The sequence below is a fragment of the Stegodyphus dumicola genome, chromosome 3 (genome assembly GCF_044657685.1).
Source record: "Stegodyphus dumicola isolate Sdum_Otavi_A_Nest chromosome 3, ASM4465768v1".
In the NCBI taxonomy this organism is placed as follows: Eukaryota; Metazoa; Arthropoda; class Arachnida; order Araneae; family Eresidae; genus Stegodyphus; species Stegodyphus dumicola.
In genome coordinates, this window is record NC_140770.1 from 149,787,093 (window position 1) to 149,812,371 (window position 25,279).

The window sequence follows — 25,279 nt, forward strand, 5'->3', positions numbered from 1 at the left end:
TTCAATCTTAATTGAGTAATCCACACGAAAACGAAAGCATTCCAAACACTCTATATGAAGTTATCCGTAATACAACCAAACGAAAGTATTACAAATGTTCTAAAAAGTTAATTTTAGCAACGATATCTTTTACCTCCGGCTCGACGGACCACAAAGTGTTCATGCGATGCGTGCGTTGTTATACAACAATTTCAAATTAACTAGAAGTGGACTGTACTAAATATTTTATTCAACAACTTTAATCAAATGCGTGCCATCTTTCAAGCGATGACTTACTACTAACAACAACAGCAATAAAAAAAAACTGAGTAAGCGTTTACAGGGTTGCTGTAATGAACATCTGCGCCATGCAAGGCGCCAAGAAGAGAAAAAATGACGTAATCTTACAGTTAAATAGTCTTAATGACTTAACAACCGGGTTGTGTTCTTGACAATTTATACTTAATGCTGTTTACGGTAGGCAGTCTGTCTCAGTTACTGGAATCTTTGAAATAAAAATTTAGGATGAAAAGAAATGTAGCAAAAGCTGACATTTTCAAAAGTTCATTGCGAAAATGAAAAGGCAGTGTTCGAAAATTCAGGCAGTTGGACCTTTTCATGCGATATAGGCTCTACGTTAAAACAGATCGACGAGCTTAGAGCATAGTAAGAAAAATTGCAGATTTAATTTTAATAAGTATATCTTAATTAAATTATATTACTCGATAGCTAATTGTTTTTGAAAACATATTGCAATTTGTTAAATGTTTATTTTTAGATTGAAGACTATAAAAAGTCATTTATTAGAAATTGTTATAACAATAAAATAACTGTTATAACAATTTTCTTAGTAATAATGAAATTTGCATTAGAATACAGATAGTGCATCAATTTGTATTTAAAAATATCTCCAGTTAAATATACATAATACTTTTGTGTTTACAAACGTATTGAAACTATAAGAAACTGAGAATTTTATTTTCTTGTATATTCATTGTCCAATGGAAACGGAATACTTTGTGTAGTAAAATTTCTGTTTCTTTGAGTATGGATGCAATAGACTAAAGTTATACAAAATAAAAATTTTAAATTAAAAAAATAGCTAAAAAATCTATGTAAGCATAATATTTATTTAATGATTTTGAGAATCATATCACAGATAGAAAAGTATTTTAATGCATTTAGAAATTAAAACTATTATGTTTATTCACTTTTCAGATAGAACATATGAACAATTTGAACAATAACAATTTATTACGCGAGAGAAATTTGATCAATCGTCAAAATCACCAGTTGACACCAGCAAAAAGAAAAGTTGGGAAAAGGTAAGGTCTAAGATAAAAATACTTGCTTTGTTTCGTTAAAAATAGAGTACCATATACGTATGGGAAACTATTTTTAAGTATCAATATTATCGCATTAAAATTCATGAGCTAAAATAGCGCAACTATTTTAATTAATAAATATAAAATGCACATCACTGATATTACCCAAAACTGTAAATTTTATTTCTTTATCATTTCAAATAATGCAGATACTATAAATTGCTTAAGTTTAAGAATTTCGTAAGTGTAGCAAATAGTAAGATTCATTTTCAAAACTTGCATAGTCTAGAGTAATATAAAGTTAAAAAAACAATTGTTACAACTAAAATTAGAATTTCTACGCAAAAACCAGCAATTCGGCCAGCGCGCAGAAAGGCAAAATTTTCGGTGCACAAAACTGAAAGTAACTTTTAGCTACACACCCCAAAAACACACTGAAGTTGGTTCAGCAGCTGACTTAATTCAATATTCTACTAACAGTTTCAAACGCAAAACAGATGGTGGCCTTCTTAGGTTTAGCGACAGTTAAACATTTAAATTGTTAATGATTCTACAATTATTGCATGTAGATTAACAATTATTGCATGTAGATGTTCAAAATTTCAATTTATTTTAGATTAAAATTTTTAAACAAATAATTAATTATTTTAATTAAAGATTAAAAATGCTCCTTGCGCTCTAATTTTCAATATTTTTTCCTAATTTTTCCTTCAAGTTAGTTATAAAGAGTTAACAAAAGGTTTTGTGTATCCGTTATTGAATATGATAGATAAAAAAATTTTAAAAAGGATTTTTGTGAACTTAAACTCAGTTTTCGGAAAAATGTCACCTTTTGTTAAACATTATCACAAGTTTAAACTTCTTAATAACCTCATATCCAAAAATGCATACACAGTTCTACTGGAACATATAACAAGATAGCTTCTTCAAAATAGCATTCATTTTGAATTAAAAATGAGTCGCATGGAGCATTTTCAAGACATACGAACTGCGAAAAAATTTGTTTTGTGAAAACCAAATTTAAAGTTTTTCTTCAAACTTACCTTTAATACATGGTCATGAGAAACAGCAAATTAACTTTAAATATGAATTTGTAAAGACTAGCTAACATTTTCGCATCATTTAACTATTTTTAATATCATAATATTAAATATGACAAACATAGACATATCGCAAATTGATATGTGATTCGAAGTTATAGGGAGAAACAATTTATGCATTATATCCAATGAAATTTTTTTAATTCACCCGCACCATATTTTTTACCTTCATTTGTTACATTTACATTATCTTCTAATGCTTTAGAATATTTTTTACTATTTCTATTTTTTTTTCCAAGCAGGTAAACTTCTATGTCTGCCTTGGTTCAAGCGACGTTGACCTGCTTTTTTTTGCAACGAAGAGGGAAAACGACTTTGTTGCCCATTGCTCTATGCGTATAGCATTTACATAACCATAGTTAAATTCATTAATAGTTGTCAATACTGACATTTATAGCCTTTTTTTTTTTTTTTTTTTTTTTTTTTTTTTTTAAGAAATAAACTTTTCTTTTGGGCAAATATATAAATTATAAATGTTGAAATAGGTTTTTTTTTTTTTTTTTAACATTTTCTCCAAAATTTAGAGGGCAAAGTTTACATTGTTTACACATTTTAAATGCTCGTAACTTCTTTAAAAATTAGAATATTTGAATTCGGTTTTTTGCAAACGATGTAGTTACGTATATGGAATATTACGAGAATAAAAAATCAAATTCAATATTTTGGTTGATTTTTAGCTATTTTAAAGTCCACCGTCCCCTTAAAGCAAAAATGCACAGTTTACCAACGTATAAGAATTAAAAAAACTGTACTCACTGAGCTGCGTAACAAAATGGCTATATATATGTGTGTGTGTGTGTGTGTGTGTGTGTAAAATATAAAATCTAGCTTCAAATAATAAATTAATAGCCCTTTAATTCCTGTCTTCATTCTACAAATAATAGAGCAATAAATTTTCTAACTAAACGGAAAAGATCCGTCATCTAATTTGTATTGCGCGCTTATCGATGAATTCTGAGCCTAGCACCTGTACATTAAACTGCCATGTGATCTGAAATGGAAAGTGGTACATAAGCTTAATTGTGTTTCGACTCTCTCTCTCTCTTTTGTTTTCCCTTCTGCTACTAGACGCTTGCGCCGCCTTGCGGCAGAGTTTACTTTGTAGAAAATTGAGAGGTGCATAACGCACTCACAGAGATAATGTGCATTATCCAAAAATAAGATTATTTGTGAAATTTAGGCTATGTATGCAAGTTTTTGTTTGGGGGGGGTGTTTATGCATCCATCGTTCTAACTAAAAAATCAAGTCGTCTTCAAGTTATGATGAAGAGAACCCAAATCATCTTATTTCAATAACAACGCAGTTTTATTACGCACACACACACACACACACACATTACGTATGATTCTTACGTAATTATGATGATGTAAATGGAACTAAAACTCAACCAGCCAATAGTAATTTTACAGCAATATTAACTGTCCAATCAAAATGCTTTGAGAACCAAAACTAACTCAGTTTGACTTCAGATTTCATCCTGAACATTACGCACTTGCTTTCCACGCTTTGCCTTAGCTGGACTGCTGTCTTTCCGCTGCTGGTTTCTTGCTACAAAGTTATCAAAAATGTAAGCCTTTTGGAACAGGCACATTGAATGTGCCGACTTGTGTTTAGCCGCAACATGTTGCTAAAAATAAAAATGAAAATTTAATCTGCATTCGCCTCCAATCTGCTCATTGCTTCTGAGCCTGAATATATTACATATATATTAATCCATTTTAATTCCCTTTTACAATCCGTTGTGATAAAAACAGTCCTTTTTTCTGTTCACGCGTACAGATGTCACGCAAACGCATCGTTGAAATTGATACGAGAGCAGTCAAATGGAAATGTTCATTGAACTATGATTTCGCCCGCCTTCTTAGCGTGCCTTCGTGGTCTGCACGCAGGGCGCGTATTCCAGAGGTCCGTAGTTTGATTCCCGGCGAAGGCGTTGCTCATTTTTCATCTTTCCTGCTTCCAAAAAAATACCCAATGACTCTAATTAGAATTAAGGGAGTTATTCTCGCCATCTTCACGAAGTAATATTGGGGATTTAAGTCCAATGAAATTCCGATAACTGCTTTTTTAATAAAATTTCTATTATACATTAATAAAACTAATTGATTATTAATAATAAATTATAAAGTTTTCAATGCCAAAAACTACGCAAGGCTCGAGTTCTTAGATCTTTCTCAAAATTCGTGGAATTCAAATGTCCTATTTCCAATTTTCAGATAATAAATAGTAATTAATAGCTAAATGCATGTGTCCTTAAGTTACTTCATTTCTAATTAAATTACTCAAAAATTCCTTGAAATTAATATCCATTTGTAAAGCAGAATCTAAATCATAAATTTTACCAAAGGTTTATTAGTTTAGCATATATCAAAATTTTGGGAACAGACGATTGCAGTCCTACTGGAATGTGAAGATTTGCGATGAACCAAGTTTTACAGCTCTCTAAACGAAGTATTGTAATTTTCTAACTGCAGTTAATTATAAAATTGTTCTACAGGTTACCACTATTTTCTTAAGTAGCTACACAAAACAGAATGATTGGGCCAATACTTCCTCATTTTCCAGGACTTCCTGATTTTTGTCTCCATCGCAAAAGCGCATTGAAGTATTTTTTCAATAAATAAAGTTTTTGTAGAAACGTGTTTCGATAGATTAAACTATAAGAATTATTTCACAGATAGCTAATTAAGTCCTTTTAATCAATTTCAGTTTTTTTTTTTTTTTTTTTTTTTTTTTTCTCGAATGTGAAAGTGGCAAGAGTAAATTTCATAACACACTAGAAAGCAGAAAAAGTACGAATTTCAGACATTATGTAAAACCAGTCAGTGACAAATTTTAAAATAAAACCTATAAAAAGAAATTCGAATTCTCTATATACTTATCACAGCCTTCATCCTTTCAGCCTCGGGGACATTTCAGAGAATCAAGATGAAAGTGAGGAAAAGAAGCCGGTAGGGCTGAGGCGCCAGAGGCGGAACTCTTGGGGAAGCGGAATTCCAAGGCCCGTGGACAACAGGTCCTCGAAATCTCCTCCCCAGTACTCACCATCTGATGCTGAAGAAATGTTTGAAGAGAGGTCAACACCTGAATCAAGCCCCACCACTCCAGGTTCAAAGTTGCCTCCCCTTCTGTCAATGTTAATGCCGAAAAGCAGAGGCAAGAAGAAATCAGCCGGGAAGACAAAAGGTTTTGCTATATTCATTTAATCTTTTAAATTTGCCTTTCTAAGCTATAAGTATAGAAATGACTGAAGGATCTCATATATCACAAAACTCAGAAATACAATATTAAATCCCCCATTGGATGAAACGCATACATAACTTACTGGCAACAACAAAACGCTATCCAAACTTAAATTGCATTATGAATTTATGTGGCTCATATCACATAAATAAAAACCAAGGAAAGAGACTGAAAAACTGCCTGTGATTAGCCCCTCCCCTTCCAAAAAGAAAGGTATTTTCAAAATCATCAGAAAATCCCCGGATTCCATTACCCGCACAATTTAGTCCTATCTTACAGATAGGCATTTTGACATTCCCTTAAATAACACATATTCCACAAGCTGACTAATTAAAGCTGGTGTTCCACAGGGGTCAATAACTGGCCCGATAATTTTTTTACTTTATGTGAACGACATATCTCGTGTTTCCAACACTACACTCGCCATGTATGCGGACGATACAGGGTTCTTTTTACGAAATGCATCTCTGTGTTCAGTTAAAGATGCACTGCAAATTCACATATATGCATTGGAATCCTGGCTTAAAATATGGAAAATTAAGATTAATGGGAACAAAACTGTGGCTGTGGTGTTCGCAAATCGACAGACCATCATCATCAGCATCAGTGTGTATAATGCAGTTATCCCATGGGCTAAGCAAGTTACCTGTCTTGGTGTCGTTTTAGACCAACGATTAACAGGGAAAATACCGCATTACACACGTAACGTCCAGGTTCCGGAAGTGTAAAGCTACCATCCACCGCTTAATTCGCAGGAACTCTGTTCTTTTCTTAGATAACAAGTTACTTATTTATAAGACCGTATTACGGCCTATTGTTACTTACGCCTCTGCCTATCCCGTCTGCAGATTTGTTTGTAAAACTACTTTAAATAAACTGGAAATAACTAAAAAATGTCGCTTTGAGACAGATTTCTCGAGCATGTTGGTTCTATAGAGGGATTCTTCTCGAGCATGTTGGTTTTAAAGTTCACGAGAAACTCGGTGTGGAACACATTGCTCAATTCATGGCAAAATTGCCAAAAATATTTTGAACAAAACTGTCATTGTAAAAATGTTATTATATTTGACTAAATTATGACCCACTTAATATGGATAATCGCAAACGGCATATGAACATATGAGCTTGTAATGTTTATTGCCGATCTCTTTTGTATTCAGGTTCTTTCTATATCATTATTAGTATCTTTTTGTTTTATTTTTCATATTTAATTATTTGTGTTTTGCTTATAAACTAGTATTACTTATATTCTGCTACTTACACATTGTTTACATATGTGTCGCTGCCTATTTGCAACTCTGTTAAAATTATTACCCCGTATTTTTTGTGGGGGGAACAAAGCCGGGGTTTTGTTTGACCTGGTACTAACCTTTCTTTCAACCAATCACTAGCTTTCCTGACTCTGGCTCACCCATGACCTACAGCGCAGCACTTCTTTCATCTACAGCTCTGTTTTTTTTCTCCCAATACTCCTCACTAAACTGCACCTATTTAGTTCTCATCTGAAATGCTGTCTCCACTTTCTGAAATGCCTGTCACTCACGTTAGGCTACAAGTACTTACATTTATTAGTCTGGGATAGGGCTTCAGCCCAGGTACCCGTGCCTCGTGGCCTGTGGCTACCTAACAGACTCAACATGAAAGTGTTGATTTTGTAAATTTAAAATAAAATGAATGCTATGCAGAAAAACGCATTAAAACTACTTCAAAATGCTGGTACAGTATCAATGAGAAAGTTACGTAATGACTATCAACTAGATATGTAAATAAATAATAGAATTACAATTTAAAATTAATCGCAATTAATATGTTTGTTATTTATATGCAAGTAATGTTGCAAATCCAACAAACTTTAGTGCCAAGAAACATTTTCTATCAATTTCTTGCCAGCTGCTTAAGTGCTCAATATGATTACAAGCTAAGATCAAGACGAGAAAGGTAGCATTTAAACTCTCAGCTAAGAAAGGTAAATATTTCTATACAGAAAAAAGGTTAAACTGTGATTTTAATAAGAAAATATTTTTCCTAAAATACTAAACTCATTACCGCCGACATACAATCATTATTGACTACTACCTGTGATATAATTACCATCAGACTTGGAAATTCCAAGGCCCTTTTCAACTATCCCATCTCCGCCAACCGCTATTAGTCTCGGAATTCATGGCGATAGCGGATGACTGCATTCGCATTCGAGTTCCAATTTCAACGGCAATTTTATTTATTCAATGGCAACATTTTTATCCTCTAAGGTAGAGGTCACCGCTTTTTCAGATGGCCCAGACTTTCCTTTTACTATCGATTGGAAGACTCTTGTCATCGATAATGAAATGGCCGTCGTTTATCGATTACGAATGTTTTCCCTAATGTTTTGGATTCGTGTATGAACTTTGTCAGGAGGAAAATGAATAAGCCGCCCTGAAAGCCGAAGCTCGCCGTATGGCTTTTCTAGACCGGCCACAAAGGTAAAACATACAGTCCCGGATCTAGAGGGGGGCAAGCCAGGGTCTGTGCCTCGGGCGGCAAATTCAAGCGTGTTACTGGGTCGTATTTGGAATGTTGTCTAATTTTTGATACAATATTAGTAATTTTAAATACCAATTTTAAGAATATTTATAATTAATTACTAAGAAACATTTTAATTAAACAAACAGTTAAAAGAAAGCTAAGTACATCCGAATACGACTGTAAAGATAAGATCAGAGAGAGGACAATCCAGGAACTCCAGGCGTCACTGACAAGGTCAGACGACCCTGTCCTCGAGGCTCGCGCCTCTGCCAACTCAACACAACCTAAATATAATAGATCTAGGGGGGGGTGACCAACCTCATTTGATTTTTCAGTGCCGTTCACTTGCCTTCCCAAAAGGAATTATTGCCCCTTTTATGCAAGCTCACTTCAAAATGTCTTGCCCGGTCGTATACCAACTTCGCGAAATTAATTGAAGCCCTCCTCAGTTTTCTATGGAGGTAAGATAGGAGGTTATTTCCTACCTCCATGCAATTCTCCTCCACAACTAACAATGGTCAACTTTTCAGTCCCTCACTTTAATGTACAAAGGGTGAAACACAAAGAAGAAACTATGAATTACGAACGAATTACTTTCTTTTATACTCATATTATATTTTTATAATAAAGAATGATGTGTCAGAACTTGTTTATGCTCCACAGGAATTAAAAAATTTTCAAGTTGCAAATGTTTGCTGCTATATGTTATTTTTGACAATTATTATATAAAGAAGAAATTTGGGACTTAAGTAGTTAAAATCTTGCAAAGCGATAGTTAATGTACTAAAATATTATTAGCGATAGTTAATGTACTAAAATATTATCTCCCAATTCTTGAAATTAAAAGTGGTCAATTAATGTCAAAAACTAAATAGGAAAAAATTGAAATTAAACTGAGTTATCGTGTTTCTTAAAATTACCATCCATATTTACTGATATAATTTTAAGAAGTGTAATAACCGAGTTTAATTTGAATTTTCTCCTATTTAGTTTCAACATTACTTGTTCATTTATAACTTCACTTTGGAGGTAATGTTTAATATATCAGTTTTGACGTATGTAAACCGGATAAATTAATGAACCTACAAGAAATTGATATATATATTTACTATATTAAATCAACCTGTTAAATATCGGATTTAAGAGAAGATACTTCGGTACTAATATTAATTTGTAGCGCAGTTTAATATATATATATATATATATATATTTTCTTTGACTAGATAAATATTTATGAATTTCCTTAGATCTTAAATTTCAAATTCAACATTTTAGGTAAATAGTTCTAATCTAATTTTGAAATTCTTTTCATTGAATCCCAAAACTCGGTTTGTTAAACGGTTTTAAATTCATACAAATATTGTTATAATATATGTCATATTAAGCCGTTATTTACTTTTCTAATTTTTAATCACTGAACTTGAAGTTACTTAACTTTCTTACAGACTCCATATTTTAAGAAATATAAGAAATGTTAAAAAATTTATTTTGTTTCCCAATACTTCTCTCACCGATATGCAATGAAACACATTTAGTTTAATTAAACACATATACGTTTAATTAATCATTATGAACATATGAAACATGTTCATAATTATACAAAAAATTTCTAACTTCTTTCTATTCATCGCTTAAAACTTTTAATGTCCAGTTCACCCATTTCTTTTTAAAATTGCATTATATATTTCTTTTTGCTATACATTAGAATTTGTATATTGTTGTATTGTATTCATCCAATTTGTATTTAAATGATAATTTTTAGTTCTGCATCATAACTCTAGTTAACAGAAGATGTTTCTAACGTCTTCGTGTTGATGAATCGTTAGTATGCATCTTATTTTTCAGTTTAGATTTAGGTTTCAATAAAACTATTTTTAAAGAGAGATGACGCTGAGTTATGCTAATAATATCCGTAACTGTCGCTATTTATAATACAAGTGAACGTGATTAATAGTATAGCTCATTTACAATTTTTATAAAAATTTTCAGCCATACCGGAAATAATAGCAAATGCTCCTAATATTTTGATTACATTTTCTTCTTCCTTTATATTTTTGTGATATAATGTTTCATGATTGCATAGAGATAAATATAATTCATTTACCAGATATGTAAATCTATATTCAGCGCACTTTTGCGTTAACTAATATTGTACTTTCTATCTTCTTTAATATATTGTTCAACACACAGCATCTCAAGACTAATTTCAAGAGCTGTGCGTTCACCAGCGATAAAGCGGTAAAGTCATTAAACATTGGTAATTTGACCGAAGTTTCAAATTCAAGAGAATGATTTGGCTGCATGACAGTTTTCGTGGCTTTTCCTCATATGTAACGTGAGTACGAGCCAGTTTATCTTGAAAATTTGCTCCTACTTGTGACCGAATTGAAAACCGCTGTACGCTAGGTTCAATCGCAGGTGAACAAGTTGGCTGAGGCAGATATCCTTCGGGTACTTTGCCATAACATACAAATCAAGAGCTCTTTCTTTTGTGTGAATATGTAAATATTTATACTGTTATCGGGTTGTGTGAGGAGGATAGTAGAGTTCTTGAGTAGTCTACATAAAGGCGTTATAGTGAAATAAAATTTTAAAGTGCTAGGTTAAAATCACTGTTAATTTCGAGAAATTGGTGTGTTAATTACTGAATTCATTGCATTCGTGATTTGTAACTTTTATATATTTGTTTCAGATATTAATTAGTAATGTGTCATTCCTATTTTTTGTACTATGCTGAACTGCTTTAGTATTTAGGACTGAATCATTTTCCATTAGTTTGGCTAGTTATTGTTGCAAATATTTCAAAACTGCATATTTCAGGGAATTTCAATGTAAATTTGATTATTAGTGCAAAAATAGTGTGAATATGTAAATATTTTGAATATATAAATATATGTTATCGAGCTGGTTTATTATGTTATCGAGCTGTGTGAGGACGATAATAGAGTTCTTGAGTAGTTTACATAACGGCGTTATTTCGAATTTTAACGTGCTAGGTTACTGTTAGTATAGAGAAATTGGTATAAAATTATTCAATCCATTGCATCAGTGAATTGTAATCTGCTTATATTTGTTTACATGAAATTTTTAATTATTTAATAATGTGTGATTACTGTGCACATTATTAAATAATTAAAAATTTCATGTAAATATTTTTGTACTGTGCTGAACTATTTTAGTGTTTTGTATTGAATCGTTTTCTATTAGTATCATTTATTAGTATGAGTAACTATTGCTGCAAATATTGAAAAAATGCCTATTTCAGGCAAAATGTAAATTTGATTATTTCATTGCACCGGAGAGACAGCTGCATTAGGATGGTTCGCACGGTTTTTATCCGTGTAACTTTTGATATGTATGTCGGACCTCCGCCCACCAGGGCCCGAGCGTAAAGTCGCTGAACACTGGTAGTTCGGTCCGAGGTTCGAATCCCGCGAACGGGCTGGCTGGATGGGTGTTTTCGTGGTTTTCCCCATGTATAACGTGTATACGAGCCAGTTTCCCTTAGAAAGTCCTCCACGAAAGCATCCCTCCCCTTACGCAGATAGCCCTAGTGTGCTTTGCCATAATTAAATACACCGTATGTCAATCCTCCAGCGGCTGAGCGGGAAACTCTGAACACTACTGGTAGTTCGGTCAGGGGTTAAAATCCCGGCGAATTTGCTGGCTCCATGGGCGTTTCCGTCGTTTCACTTATGCGTTATTTGCATACAAGCCAATTACTCTTCGAAAGCTCTCAGTGAAGGCATCTCTCTTCTTAGGCAGATAGCCGTCTTATGCTTTGCAATAAGTAAAGAAACTAAACAATTTGTTATCTATATTTCTTTTATAACAAAAATGGCACATAAAGAATTTCTTTCTATAAAATGGATTTTACATTTTATCTCAACCCTGCCTATTTCTATGTTTATTTAAAAAAATTAAAATTTGTTAGAGAAATTTAAAGGAAGATAAGTGAGGGCGGCAGTTTTAAGTTTTTGCCCCGCCTAGGAAAAATGCTTAGTCCGGCGGTGACAACACAACATAAATAAATGAAGTCTCCAGCAGCAGCCATATTAGGCTATTCTTTGTTATTGTTCTATTCCAATTGCGACCAGGTTTTTATTAATTCTTCCCATCATCTCTTTTGCTATGTTTTTGGCTTCATTTCCAGTATAAACCAGATCTTTAAAGTCCTTTTTGCTACTCAGAAGGTCTTTTGTTAATTCACACTCTTCCACATAGTACCTGTTATTTTCCAGCTTTCTGTATAGTAAACATTTTCGTTTTCTTGAATTTTAAATCTGTCTAGGGAAGCCGAGAACCTGCCGTCATCTGAAAGGATCTGACAAAGGTCTTTATCGGTTATAATTTTCATTTTTTTTTTTTAATTGTTTTAATGTTTTCTAAGTATTCCTTTTCTACGGTCTGATTCTTTCCATTTCCTATTCCATTCTTTATATATATTTAGATCCATTTTTCTTAGTGCTTTCCGTTTAGATTCCCGATAATCTATTCTTTCTAGATTTACCCCAGTAGCAGCCTCTTTTGTAAGGACGTCCGCCCGCTCATTTCTCTCATGTCCAACTTGCACTTTCACCCAAGAATGTTTTATTTGAAGTTTTGTGGAAAGACCCCTATAGAGATTTTTTCACTTCTTGAATATCGAAACTCGGCCTGGAGAGGCTTTCTAATGTTGATAGGGAATCGAATAAATCTGAATTGTATGCTGCCTTGACAAGTTACTTTTTATCCAATTCATCGCTTTTAAGATGGCGGCTAATTCAGCTTGATAAACACATTTATATTCCTCTAGTTTATATTTTTTATTTTCTATTTCATATCCATGAAAATACACACCAAAAGCCAATCCGATTTTCTCTCCAATCCCGGGGCCATCCGTATATATGTCAGTTTCTCCTATTGTTGGTGTGATATTAATATAAGGGATCGATATTCTCTCGTTTGGGAGAATTAAATTGATATTTAATTTTTCAAAGGCGCTTCTTGTTACAAAGTAATCGTCGTAGATTATAAAATATTTCTTGCTAGTCCTTAATAACAATTTTTCGAAAAGAATGTATAGGATAAAGAAAGAGGGGGGACGCAAGCCAATGTGCATTGCACTTCTGTGGAGATGGTTTACAAGGTAGCTAGGTATGGCGCGGGCCACCTTCCTGGCAAGCCCAAGCTCGCCTTATGGCTTTTATAGACCGGCCAAGGTTCTAGCTTCTAGATTTCTAGGTTCGAGTCCCGACGAGAGCACAGCATATTTTTCACATCTCCTGCATCAAAATAGCCTAATGGCTGTACAGTGGCCCCCGAACTAAAAGGTGGTGGACAATAATTCGTGACCACCAGGATTTGGCGATTGGGTCACTAATCCTAGGTTGCTCTTCTCTCCTTTCAGCATGCCTTCGTGGTATAAGGGTAGCAAACTCGGCGTGTATTCGAGAGGTCCAGGTTCGAGTCCTGGCGAAGGCATTGGACATTTTTCATCTACTCCTGCTTCAAAAAGAAAACTTAATAACTCTATAGTTGCCCCTGAACAAAAAAGTGGTGGACAATAATTCGTCACCAGCAGGATTTGGTGATTGGGTCCCCTAATCACCAGTCGCTCTTTAAAAGGGGGAGTAAATAAGGTATTTTCTCCATCCTTCCAGCATGCCTTCGTTGTGTAACAGTAGCACACTCAACCCTTATTCGAGAGGTACAAGGTTCGAATCTCGGTGAGGCCATTCCCCATTTTTCCCATCTCCAGCATCTGAAAACTTAATGATTCTACAGTTCATTCGAAAAATCCTTGACCTTTCAATGCCCCATATGTTCGTTTGAGTATTAGTTGCTTATGACGTTTAACTATTTAAAATATATTAAGCATCAACATATTTGGTAACTGAGTAATAAGATGGTGTTGTGTGTGGTGCCTCTCTTCATGAGTCATAATTTCAAAGATCGTTTCGTTTCAGGAGTCAAGGTTGGGAGAGCATTAGAATTTCAAATCAAAACTTCAAGATTTCACAGAACATAGAAATAACATTTATTAACGATAAACTTCCGCCTATAGCGGCCATGAAACATAATCAAGCATCAAATAAATATGACATGCGTCATTCTTCATGTTCAAGCGTCAAGTGATATATTTTTCATCGGCGCGCATCAAGAGCGCCACCTATCTACCAAAAAGTCGGAACATACTCCGCCCCGATGAACATAGGTTCATTACAACATTATTATAAAGATCTTCAATTTTAGATTTAAACAAGTTTTCCAAAAGTTCAACAGTATATCATATAAAATTAAAATGCATAATGACAAATTTAAATTGAATAACAGCATTAAATTTAGCACAAAATTTTACAAATTAAACATACTTAGAATCTCTAGAAGGAAAACAAAATAATGAAACTGCTAAATTACCATAATCCACAAGTGTGGTCCATTCTCTGAATCTGAAACATAATTGAATTAATAATAATAATAAAGACACAAATTATGAATATACAATTAATGGTTTTTTTTAGAGTCTTATTCACTCAATGGTAAGTGGGAAAGTTTATGTATAGGACGCTTCATTTCGCCCAATAAAGTTTTTAGTTTCACAACACGAACTTTTCCATCAGCACCAGGATATAGTTCAATTACTCGTCCAAGTCGCCACTTTAATGGAGGCAAATTTTCGTCCTTTATCAAGACTAAGTCATTGAGGGCTAAATTTGGTTTATCCCTCAACCATTTGGCACGCCCTTGAAATTGTAAAAGATAATCTCTAGACCAACGTTTCCAAAAGCTCTGGAAAATTTGCTGTGTCAATTTCCATCTTTCAGCAGGGGTTAGCTTATTATTTGTAAGATCAGGTTCAGGAATTGCTGTTAATGTAGTCCAAATTAGGAAATGTCCAGGTGTTAAAGGATTAAAATCTTCAGGGTCAGATGAGATGGAAACTATTGGCCTTGAATTCAAACACGCCTCGATTTGTGTAATTAAGGTGTGAAATTCTTCGTATGTCAGAACCTGGGTCCCAATAGTTCGCTTTAAGTGAATCTTCATTTGTTTCACTCCAGCCTCCCAAAGGCCTCCAAAGTGAGGGGCAGCAGGAGGATTGAAGATCCATTGAATATTTTCACCGCTCAGGTAGTTTTGAAATGCTTCTTCAGAGGAAAGTGTAGCTTTGTATCTTCTTAATTCTCGATCAGCCCCAACAAAGTTGGTTCCTCTATCGGAAAAGATTTTCTTGGGTTTTCCTCTGCGTGACACAAATCTTTTCAGAGATGCTAGGAATGCTTCAGTTGTTAGATCACTGACTACTTCTAGGTGAATGGCCTTTGTGGTGAAGCATATGTAAAGGGAAACGTAACATTTAACCTCTTCCTTTCCTAGCTTTAATTAAAAAGGGGACTGCAAAATCTAGTCCTGTATTCGAGAATGTTCTATCCGGCAGGCAATACGCGAGAAGCAGGTAGGTCGCCCATTATCTGACTGGATGTGCTTGTTCGATTTTTAAAACATTTTATACATTTCCAAATTATTTTTCTTACAATTTCTCGGCCATTAACGATCCAATATTTCTGTCGCAGAGCAGATAATGTTAATGTGGCTCCTCCGTGAAGGTTCACTTCGTGAAAGTGTTTGACTATCAATTCAGTAACTTGGTGACTTTTGGGAAGAACGATTGGATACTTTGTGTTTTCTGAAAGATTCGAGTTACAGAGTCTACCACCGACTCTAAGGATTTCTTCTCTATCAAGAAAAGAATTTAATTTCAGGATTTTACTGCTGAGATTCAATTTCTTCCCTGCTTTCAAAAGTCAAATTTCTTCTGTTATATCTGGCGACTGTTTGCGCAGGTAGCTTAGCGCAGGGGCTTGGCGCAGGTATCCCTTCTCCGAAAAGGGTTAATGTATTTATTAAGAGTTGCATGTTAGCCTCGGAAGAGGAAGGAAGTAGATTGTACTATGCGGTAGGAGCAACGTACTGCTCTGAGTCACTATTATATTATGCTTTGAATTATATATTTAACAAATGTTTGTTTCGTCTTGCTAAATGGTGCCTTATTAAACCACGAAGTCATCACAACACGCTCTCTTACGAGAAAACCAGAGAGGTTAGAAGCTTAGAGCGTTGAAAACGGAAGAGGCGTAAAGTTAAGCCTAACTAACGAAAGAAGTGTTCATTTGCAAAAGAGAGTAAAAGCATGAGAATTATTTAATAGAGAGTTTGAAAGGCTTGATTCTAAAGGAAAATAGAAGAAAATGTTCAAAAACGCAAAGAAAGAGGATTTAGTAACAGTTCTATTGGAAATTGGCGAAGAAGCATCCCCAGATTTGAAGCTGGTATAACTGAAACACAAACTCCAGAATAGCAAGGAATACATCGAAGATGCTGATTTCGTGAAAGAAATTCTGATTACTACAGTGGAGAATAGAAAAAGAAAAGAAGAAATGGAAAGAATGCAAATGGAAGAAGAAAGAATAAGAACAGAAAGAGAACACGAAATAGAACTAGCGAAGATTCGAGCAACTCAAAATGAAGGAAGTAGAAGTCCAACACCTTTAATCCAAAACACAGAACGAGAAACCGAAATTTCCCTGGACAAGCTGATCAAAGGAGTAAAAACACTGACTATACCAGTACCGAAGAGAGCAGAAGAATGGAATATATTTTTCGATTCTATCGAAAGAGCATTTAAGCACAAGAAGGTTCCTGAAGAATACAAATCAGAAATATTATTGAAATTAATTGGAGAAAAAGCTTCAAATGTTCTTGTTTATATAAAGGAGGAAGATCTGCAAAATTACGAAAAAGTGAAAACTCTTGTTCTGAAGGAATATCAACCTACTCCTCAAACCTGTTTAGAAAACTTCAGAAGAACTAAACGTTATTCCGACGAAACGCATATCCAGTTCGCTTCAAGACTAACAGTTACATGGGACTATTACTGCAAGTCAAGGGAAGTAAAGGATTTCGAAACACTCAAGGAGTTAATTATTTCCGATAAATTATTCCAAGCTTTAGATGAAGAAACAGCTACACACGTCGCAATACGCCAAGGAAATAAATGGCTGAAGCCTCAAGAATTAGCTACAGAATGTGATATTTATTTCACGGCCAAAGGAAAATCTTTCGACCAGGTTCGAAATGGAATTAAGCGATCACCGAGATTTCTGGATACGACATGTGCACAAGACAAATATATTACGCCACCCATGAGAAAAGAATATCCAAAACACGAAAGATCTCACGCGAGAAGAAAAGAATGTTATATTTGTGGAAATTATCAACACATCGCAAGAGATTGCCCAGACAAAAGAAGAAAGAACGAAACTGCAGTAAATAAGAAGGGAAAGGATGATTCCAAAACTCAAAAAAATTCAAACAGAACATCAAAAGAAGAAGCCATCGTAGCTAAAGTAGACTCATCCCATCTACGATCTGAATTCGAAGAACGCATCGTTCAACCACTGCAAAAAGTAGATATTTTTATTAACTCTGAGAAAATCGAAGCTATCGTAGACTCTGGAACGCAGATAACGATCGTACATTCATCCCTCATTCCAAATTTAGAGGAGAGAGAAGGAGGTAAAATATTGCTAACACCTGCTTTCGGACAACCAATTGAAGCAAAAGTTTGCCGTGTACCTATTTACCATAAAGATCATGGAAGCAATATATTTAATTTTGTGGATACATTAATTGCAGTGACTGATAAGCTAAATGTGCCTTGCCTAATAACACCAGAAATATACGAACCGTTAATTAATCCTGCGTCAGAAGAACCAAACGCAGAAAGAAATAATTACGGAAGCGAAAACTTACAAACTTTATTCGCCAATGCACAGTCAAACGACAGCGTCGATTCCCCCCCCCGCTAATGCTTATGGAGGAGAAAAACGAAGAGGAGGAAGGGGAGAAGGCGAGTGTTTATGTAAACACAGACTTATCGTCTGCTGAACGCCTTCGCGAAGAGCAAGTTAACTGTCCCTCGCTGAGAGAAGCATGGAAGCTAGCAATAGAAAAAAAAGGAAATTATTTATTTATTGATCATCTTTTACATCACCAAGAAAAAATATTAGGACAGACTGTTTTTCAGTTAGTGCTTCCGCTTAGTAGAAGAGCGCAAGTGTTGGAATTAGCACATAGTTCCATTTTCGGTGCACATCTTGGAATAAGAAAAACAAAGGAGCGAATACGATATTCATTTTATTGGCCTGGATTAGCACAAGATGTTGAAACCTTTTGTAAAACGTGCAAAGATTGTCAGTTGAAAAGTCCAGAAAAGCGATCTGACAAGATTCCCATCACACCGGTCAGAAGGCCAGGATTACCTTTCGAAACAGTTAACATCGACGTTATTGGACCTATTGAACCTCCCTCTGCTAGGAAACATAAATATGTGTTATGTCTGGTAGATCAACATTCCCGATGGCCAGAAGCCATTCCACTGAGAAGTTTGACAGCAAAAGCCACTTGAGACGCGCTTTTGGAGATTTTCATGAGAACAGAAATCCCTAATACAATAGCTAGTGACAACGGAAGTAACTTTGTTTCAAAATTAACTAAAGAATTCCAGAAAAGACTAGGTTCTCACCCTAGGTTCTCTACACCTGCTTACAGTGCTTCAAATGGATTAGTAGAAAGATGGAACAAGTCCTTCAAGCAAATGGTACATCATGTCATCAGGACTGATCCTTCGAATTGGGATAAGCACATCCCATACCTGCTCTTTGCATACAGAGAAGTACCAAACTGCACCACGGGTGTCTCATCATTTCAGCTGATGTATGGAAGACAACCAAGAGGTCCTTTAGCAGTACTGAAGTCTTCATGGTCAGGAGAAATACCTATACCACCTAATCTAAGTGAATCGGCAGTGGATTACTTACAGCTTTTAAAAATAAGGTTAGAACAAGCAGCCGAACAAGCCAATTTAATTGCAAGTGATAAACAACAAAAATATGCTGACTACTTTAATCGGAGATCAATACCAAAAAATTTCAAAATCGGAGAACAAGTTTATTTACTCATACCAGATTCAAATAACAAACTCTATGCACGATGGACTGGTCCAGGAGAAATCGTAAATCATTGCCCACCTCATTTCTATAAAGTAAAACTACCTGATGGAAAGATCAAACATGTTCATGCAAATAAAATTAGAAAATTCCAAGCTAGTGTCAATGCAGTTGGAGTGATATTTGAAAATGAAGAAGAATTTGGAGAAATTATAACTTTGCCAGGAAAAGATATCTCGACCCCCCTGGAAGATTTTAAAATAGATGCAAATCTGAATTTAGAAAATTTGAATCCGCAGCAGAGAAGAAAATTGATAGCTTTTATCAACAAACACCGAGCACTATTCACCGGAAAGCTGAAAATACCTAACGTTGAAGCTCATAAAATTAGATTAATACCCAATATGGAGAGGAAGAAACCTTACATTTATAGGATTCCTGAAGCACTGAAACCCAAGGTCGATGAAGAAGTAGAAGAATTATTGAAATCGGGGCTAATAGAAGAAAGTAATGCAGAAATAGCTCATCCAGTAGTTTGTGTAAGCAAAAAAAAAAAAATGGAGATATCAGATTGTGCTTAGATTATCGAGCTTTGAATGCAGTAACGAAGCCAGATGACTTTCCTATGCAAAACGCCATTGATTTAATGTACAGTATAGAAAGAGCCAACGTCATAACAACTTTAGATTTGCTGAAAGGATATTGGGCAATTCCCATGGAGGAACAAAGTAAAGAGTACACATCGTTCAAAACTCGTCGAGGTCAATATCAGTTTAAAGTGCTACCCTTTGGATTAAGGAACGCAGCAGCAACTTTTCAGAGAGTAATGAATAACGCGCTGAAAGAATTTCAACAATTTTCAAGAGCCTATATTGATGACATAGCTATATTTTCCACGGATTTCGACACTCATCTCCAACATCTAGATAAAGTTTTCACCAAACTAGAGTCACTTGGATTTACTATCAATTCGAAGAAATGTTCGTTTGCAAAACCTCAAATTAAATATTTAGGACACATTATTGGATCAGGAAAACATCAAGCAGATCCCGAGAAAATAGAGGCAATCAAGAAGCTGGAAACGCCGAAAACGAAAAGAGATCTTAAAAGTCTGTTAGGACTATGTAATTATTATCGCGATTATATCCCAGGGTATGCAGAGATCGCCTACCCACTCACAGAACTCACGAAAAATAAACAACCGGAAATACTCGAATGGAAAGAAATTCATGAGTCAACATTTCAACAACTGAAGGAACGATTAGCGATGTCAACGGAGTTGATCACCCCAACACTGCAGGATCCGTTTGTCATTCATTCTGATGCATCCCAAATCGGAATAGGTGCATGTTTATCACAGCAAAGGGGAGAGAAGCAATTTCCCATCTGCTACGCGAGCAAGAAATTATCGAAACGTCAACAGAGCTGGCCGACTATAGAGCGTGAAGCTTATGCTATAGTATGGGCATTGAAGAAGTTTGAACCTTGGATATTCAGTTCATCGGTGAAAATTGTGACTGATCATAATCCTCTAGCCTTTGTAGTGAGAAATGCTCCGCAATCGTCCAAGTTACAACGATGGGCCATAGCTTTGCAGAAATATAATCTTGAAATAGAGCATTGCCCTGGAAAAAAAACTGTCAAACGCGGATGCATTATCCAGACTTCCCACTTGTGAACTTTGAACATTAATTTACTGTTCATCTTCACGAACATTTTGTATAGTTAATGATTAGATAGTTTTTCTTTGCTTTTCATAATCATTTTACAATTTTGTGCAAATAAGATGTTTATGTAATTTGAAATAGATAGAGAAATTATTGGATAACAAGTATTCGAGGTAAGTGGTAAATTTAGATATTTGTCTCCCAAGGATATAAATCATGCTGCAGTATCATTAATTAAAAAGAATGTTAAGAATATAATTTTATATATATATAATATAAGAAACTTAATAATTTTACTGTCATCATTGGAATAATACTAGGGTATATTTAAACATGTTTGTAAAAGAAAATATCAACTTGGTTTCTTTGAATTAAGAATTGATAAATTGTTACAATAATAATAAGGTTCGGAACAAGTGAAGTTAAAAAATGAGTTATCTATGTTTATATATAAAAATGTGTAATGTATGTTTATTAGAAATGCTTTAATATTATACTTTGAATGTCCCTTTTCACATTATATTGGAGTTTTACTAGTTATTTATTTTACATGAAAGCTTCACATTATGTTTTAATGTTTAAAGTAGCATTTATGCATTAATTTCTTAGGTTTTGAATTCCATATTGAAGTGTCTGAGTTGATATATGTTTATGTAGTAAATTGAGGTGCAATTGTAGGTATTATATTGCAAATGTCTATAGTAATCGAGATTTGAAAATTAGGATAGAATGTATAAAAGTATATATAGTTTTTTTTCTTTTTCACGTTGATCGCAAACAGTTGCTAGATTTTAGTTTCCAGATTGCTGATTGATTTATAAATAATATCAACAACAATCTTACGACGGGGGTGTGATATCTGGCGACTGTTTGGCGATCAACAGAGCATGCTTGGCGCAGGTAGCCCTTCTCCGAAAAGGGTTAATGTATTTATTAAGAGTTGCATGTTAGCCTCGGAAGAGGAAGGAAGTAGATTGTACTATGCGGTAGGAGCGACGTACTGCTCTGAGTCACTATTATATTATGCTTTGAATTATATATTTAATAAATGTTTGTTTCGTCTTGCTAAATGGTGCCTTATTAAACCACGAAGTCATCACATCTTCTGTAAATTCGGAATTTTGTATGATTTTAAAAATCAAATTGCTTGCCTTATCCAATTCTTGAACTGTTAAAAATCCCTTGAGTTTTAAAGATATAGGTTTAATATTGTGGCAGAATCTTAAACACCATGCAGTTACGCGTTTCAATTTTTTCCAGGATAAAAACCTGGATGTCAATTCAAATTCAGCCTCTTGGCTAATAACAGAACATACAGTAGTTTGACGCTGTTCTACCTGTACCTCTTCCACCATAGGCTCGATCAAAGGATCAAAAGATGATGAAGGTACATTTTTCTCTTTTAACCACACTGGTCCATTGAACCAAAGTTTATTTTCCACTAGATAAGAAGCTCTTAATCCCCGTGAAACTATGTCAGCCGGATTGTCATTTCCCTTACAGTATTTCCATTGCGAAGGTGATACAACATCTTGTACTTCACGTACACGATTAGCAACAAAGGGTTTCCATTTATCAGCGGTACCCCTGATCCAGTAAAGAACAATTTTAGAGTCACTAAAACAAAATACATTATCTTCTTGGATATTAAATAATTTCCTTAAATATTTAACTATTCTTGCGGCAATAATGGCTCCCATAAGTTCTAAACGAGGCAAGGTTAATTTTTTAAGTGGGGATACACGGCTCTTTGAAAGAACAAAAGACGTACAGCAAGAATCAGGATCACGAAAATATGCAACAGCTCCATATCCCTTGAGGCTGGCGTCACAAAAGACAAAAAGCTCTATTTTATCGAAATTTACACATTCATCATTTAATATGTATTTTCTAGGAATACACAAGTTGAGAATAACTTCAAGTTCAAAGTACCAAGTTTTAAATTTTTCACTCAAATAACTGGGCAAAATTGTGTCCCAATCAATACCCAATTCCCATAACTCTTGTAATAAGAATTTTATTCTGATAACAAAGGGTGCAATGAATCCAACTGGGTCATAAATTTTTGCCACAATCTGTAATACCTTTCGCTTCGTAACGTGTTTCCAGTCAACTGGTTGTAAAAGTTCTTGTACATCTAATTTTAATGTGTCCTTATCCAAATCCCAAATTATTCCCAGCACCTTTAACGTTTTCTTATCCAAATTATCTTCCTTATTAATTAAACCAATATCTTGCCAATGATTTTTTAAAGATACGGAATTTGATTCAAATTTTCTTAAGTTCATACCAGCGTCTTGAAGAATTTTAACTGCATCAGTTGATAATGAGAAAACTTCTTCAACGGAGTCTGCTCCATGGATAAGGTCATCAACATATAAGGACTTATTTAACATGTCAACAGCTTTGCTATATTTCTTTTCATAACCCTTAATATGATGTTTGATAGTGGCGGACAAAATAAACGGACTTGTTGTCATTCCAAACGGCACTCGGCACAGTCGGAAAACCTTAAAGCCTAAACTATAGTCACTATCGTCGTAAGAATGATCAAACCACAAGAACCTTAAAAAATTTCTATCTTCACTATCAATTTGAATTTGGTGAAAAGCCTTCTCTATGTCTGCACAAAATGCAACTTTATGTACGCGAATTTTTAAAATTATATCCAACAAGTTAGGATTTAAATTAGGGCCTGATATCAAACATTCATTTAACGATTTAGTTCCTTCAGACTTGGAAGAGGCATCAAAAACTATTCTTATTCTTGTTGTTACTTTTCCTTTTTTTTGGTTAGATGTTCTTTTTCTATGGAATTCAAGAGCTAAATCTTCAGGTAACAATTTAAGAATTATTGGGTTCAATAACTGTCCGTATGAACCGCTAGTAACATCTAAACTACTTAAATTTCTAACGCAGATTTTTAACTGATCATAGAGCTTTCTTAACTCAAAAACATTTGAAGAACTTTTAACTGGTTCTAATCGTAACAACATCTGCATGAATTTTGATATAATAACATCTTTACGACCAAACCTCTCTTCTAAACTTTTAATGCATAGATCATAATTTTCTTCGGATAAAGCATAACCAGAAACACAATTATATGCTGAACCAGATAATAAACTTTTCAAATATGTAAACTTATCTATTTTAGATAAACTTGGATTAGAATGAATAGCATTATCATACGAATTAAAGAATTCGAGCCATTTACTGGGATCACCAGCAAATTTTTCAATATTTAATTTAGGTAACTTTACTGAAGCACTACTTGTAACAACATTATTACCATTCAAAGTACTACTAATACCATTACTAGTTGTAATTATACTTCTTTCAACAACTTCATTACTGTTAATTTTTTTTTACTTCTAACAATCTTAGCTTTAAACGTTATAATTTTTTCATCATACTCTTCACATACAAGTAGTTCGTTATCATATTCTTTTTCATCAATTATGAGAGCATCGATCTTTGAGTCAAGAGTTTTAAGTTTATCATGGTATTCAATTAACAATTCATATGATGAATTTAGATCTTCTAGATGTTCTTTACTTAATTCTTCCGATAATAATTTCTCAAGTTTATTTAGAAGTGTAGTAACTTTACTACGTACAATAGCACGTTTCTTTTTCTCTTTTGCTAAATCATCCATTATGTTTCGTTTTCAAAGATCGATACTAAGAACAAATAAATCAAAATTTCTTACCTTTCAAAAGGTAATTCCCCTTTTCGCGGGTTTCAAACCCCAAAAAAATGTATGTGGTGTCTCTCTTCATGAGTCATAATTTCAAAGATCGTTTCGTTTCAGGAGTCAAGGTTGGGAGAGCATTAGAATTTCAAATCAAAACTTCAAGATTTCACAGAACATAGAAATAACATTTATTAACGATAAACTTATATTACTTCCGCCTATAGCGGCCATGAAACATAATCAAGCATCAAATAAATATGACATGCGTCATTCTTCATGTTCAAGCGTCAAGTGATATATTTTTCATCGGCGCGCATCAAGAGCGCCACCTATCTACCAAAAAGTCGGAACAGGTGTATTCATGCCTTTTCCTACGGAAGTTCAACCCCAAGTTTGGCGACTTTTGGCGATATCTCGCCAATTTAGCGAGATAGATATTTATTCAATGTTAAATAGATTTTCTCTCTAATCTTATTTTTCCGACACAGCACCGTCTCTTCCAAACAGTTCATGTCACATTACACAAACCGTACTACAATTTATGCAATTAATATTTCATATAGTTTACATACATACAAACTACATACATACAAAATCCCTAACAATAATTTATCCGTAAAAAGGCAAGAGCCCGCTACTAGATATATATATATATATATATATATATATAATAAATAAAAAAACGTATATATCCGTAACAATAATAATTATTTTGCATTTGAAACTCTTAGTACAACAGTGAAAGACTTAACCCATTAACCACTGGTG

At 34.2% G+C, this 25,279-nt stretch overlaps 1 protein-coding gene across 2 annotated transcripts in view; it reads left to right on the top strand.

Annotated features, from left to right (window-relative positions):
* LOC118196349 (kinesin-like protein KIF12) overlaps positions 1-25,279 on the top strand; it is a 245,419-nt gene that overhangs the window by 216,198 nt on the left and 3,942 nt on the right. For both annotated transcript variants that reach the window (XM_085813456.1, XM_085813455.1), the window contains exons 16-17: positions 1,198-1,304; positions 5,308-5,591. In XM_085813456.1, coding sequence (XP_085669582.1) covers positions 1,198-1,304; positions 5,308-5,591 — 391 coding nt within the window. The remainder of the gene's footprint in view (positions 1-1,197; positions 1,305-5,307; positions 5,592-25,279) is intronic.